This window comes from Gavialis gangeticus, unplaced genomic scaffold, assembly GCF_001723915.1.
Source record: "Gavialis gangeticus isolate Ggan-Ray unplaced genomic scaffold, GavGan_comp1, whole genome shotgun sequence".
In the NCBI taxonomy this organism is placed as follows: Eukaryota; Metazoa; Chordata; order Crocodylia; family Gavialidae; genus Gavialis; species Gavialis gangeticus.
The window spans coordinates 25,577,114-25,579,532 of NW_017729002.1; the positions used below are offsets into that span (position 1 = coordinate 25,577,114).

The 2,419-nt window shown below is 42.1% G+C and overlaps 1 protein-coding gene across 1 annotated transcript in view; it reads right to left on the reverse strand.

Moving 5' to 3' along the window:
• DNAH3 (dynein axonemal heavy chain 3) overlaps positions 1–2,419 on the reverse strand; it is a 149,958-nt gene that overhangs the window by 58,027 nt on the left and 89,512 nt on the right. The window contains exons 34-35 of the mRNA XM_019507713.1: positions 2,060–2,194; positions 93–163 (exon numbers count right to left, since the gene is read on the reverse strand). Of these exons, the coding sequence (XP_019363258.1) occupies positions 93–163; positions 2,060–2,194 (206 nt within the window). The remainder of the gene's footprint in view (positions 1–92; positions 164–2,059; positions 2,195–2,419) is intronic.

The following is a 2,419-nucleotide window of genomic DNA, read 5'->3' on the forward strand; positions in this document are numbered from 1 at the left end:
AGACCTTGTTATCCCTTGGGGAGCCCTGGTGAACAACTGTTCTCCCAGATCCCCCCTCAGCCTTCTCTTTTGAAGGCTGAACAGGTTCAGGTCCCACAGCCTTTCCACCCATAGCATCACCAACAATCATGTATCCATGGCGCACCAGCATCATCTCATAAATCTGCATCAGTGACAAAAGGTTTATATGTTAATTTAACATATACAGAACAGAACGCAATATGAGTAAAACTACATGACTCTACTGCATTCTTGTACTATTGTGTAGGGACAACAGAATTGTCAATCCAGGCACATCCAGCTGCATCCTTGCTCTTAATCACAGCCAGACAGACAGACCAGCAGCTATGTGGGAACAGCTGCATGCAAGAAGTGATATGACAGCATTCATCACTAAGTAGAGAGAAGCATGTAATAGTCTAGGGCAACTTTATCCAGATTGAAGTTGTTTACACCAAGGTAGGACTTTACATCATTTGTTCACTTCTATAAAGGGTGATTATATCCAGTCCACTTGTTTAGGTGTCCCATGTCCAAGCTCTCAGTACATAAATGACACCAATTTAGGCCTTGTCTGCAGTAGAAACTAGCACTGGGTGAGCTTCTATTTATTCTTAAACTGCTTGGTTACCCTAGTACCATCCACTGTGAAGACATTCTCATCGCAATTTAAGAGTTGCCTTTTCCTATCTTTTAAACCAATTCCTAATCAGCTCAAGCTGTGCCCAAATAAGACTAGAGTAAACCCAAGGAAGAGCATCCACCCAGCCTTTTGCACCTGTTTAACTAACTCAGCTAAACCAGGGAAAGTCTCATGTGGACAAGAACTGAGGTTTAGTCAGTTTCCACCAACCTGATACTTACTTATCCACCTGTCAGTTTTGCCACTTTCATATCACCCTGCTTTAGAGCGCTAAGTGTACAATGCTGTAGCTCACTGGGCTGCATTGGTAGGTGTGTTGCCAGTAGATCAAGGGAAGTGATTATTCCCCTCTATTCAGCACTGGTGAGGCCACATCTGGAGAACTGTGTTCAGTTTCGGGCCCCCCACTACAGAAAGGATGTGGACACACTGGAGAGAGTCCAGTGGAGGGCAACAAAAATGGTGAGGGGGCTGGGGGACACGACTTATGGGGAAAGACTGAGGGAACTGGGCTTATTTAGTCTAGAAGAGGAGACAGAGTGGGATTTAATAGCAGTCTTAAACTACCTGATGGGGGGCTACAAAGAGGATGGAGCTAGACTGTTCTCAGTGGTGGCAGATGACAGAACGAGGAGAAAAGGTCTCAAGTTGCAGCAAGGGAAGTTTAGGTTAGATATTAGGAAGAATTTTCTCACTAGGAGGGTAGTAAAGCATTGGAACAGGTTACCCAGATAGGTGGAAGAACCTCCAACCTTAGAGGTTTTAAAAACCCAGCTAGACAAAGCTTTGGCTGGGATGATCTAGTTGGGGATGGTCCTGCTTTGAGCAAGGGGTTGGACTAGATGACCTCCTGAGGTCCCTTCCAACCCTAATGTTCTGTGATTATATTAAACTAGGCAGAGTGAGTAAAAGACAATACCTCTGAGTGCTGGTAATAATACCACCTAGATCTCAAAACATTTTACATCAGAGGTCAACAACCTTATTAACATTTTAAAGACAGGGAAACTAAAGCAAAATTAGATTAACTGACTTGCCCAAGATCACTCAAAAGGTTAGACAGTCGTTTAAGTCCCAGTGCAGTGCTTTCTCCAATAGGCTACGCTGTCTCCCTTAGTAAGAGATAGAATCTCACTGTCTGGCCCAAGTTATATGGGTTAGGCTAGACTGCAAAGTCTAGTACCCTTGCCACATGACCAGAAGCCTGACTAATTGCAATACTTACTGTTATCAGGATAGGTCTTTCCCTTCAGTGTTGTTACCTCCCGGGTTTTTTTTTTCATTTTGTAAGGTCAAGCTTTCTGTAACACCCTGTTAGCTAACAATTTAGGCACAAATAAGGCACTGAGACATGTGCTTTAAAGATATATGTACAAAATAATCTACTTTGAGATGGTAATACTTAAAAAAAAATACCTGAATAATTTTTCCAATAAACCAAGGAACTGGTTGAAGATTCATTTTTTTAATATTTTCATTCAGTGCCTGGACAAACAGCTCATAGTCTGATTTAGGAAGAACCACTCCAGGAAAGAGGTCAGATATGATACCCTGGTAAGAAAAAAAATAAACACAGAACTTCATTATAGAATAGCTTAATACAAATGAATGGCTAGAGCATAAAGTCAGATAAAAAGAATACTGATCATACAGGAAATTCAACTTTAAGGGGGAATGTTTTCAGCTGGACTGAGCTAACTCATGGGCAGGGATCCTGGTTTTCCGTTCCCCATGGAAAAACAGAGAAAACCATGGATTTCCCCTTTTTATCAGAGA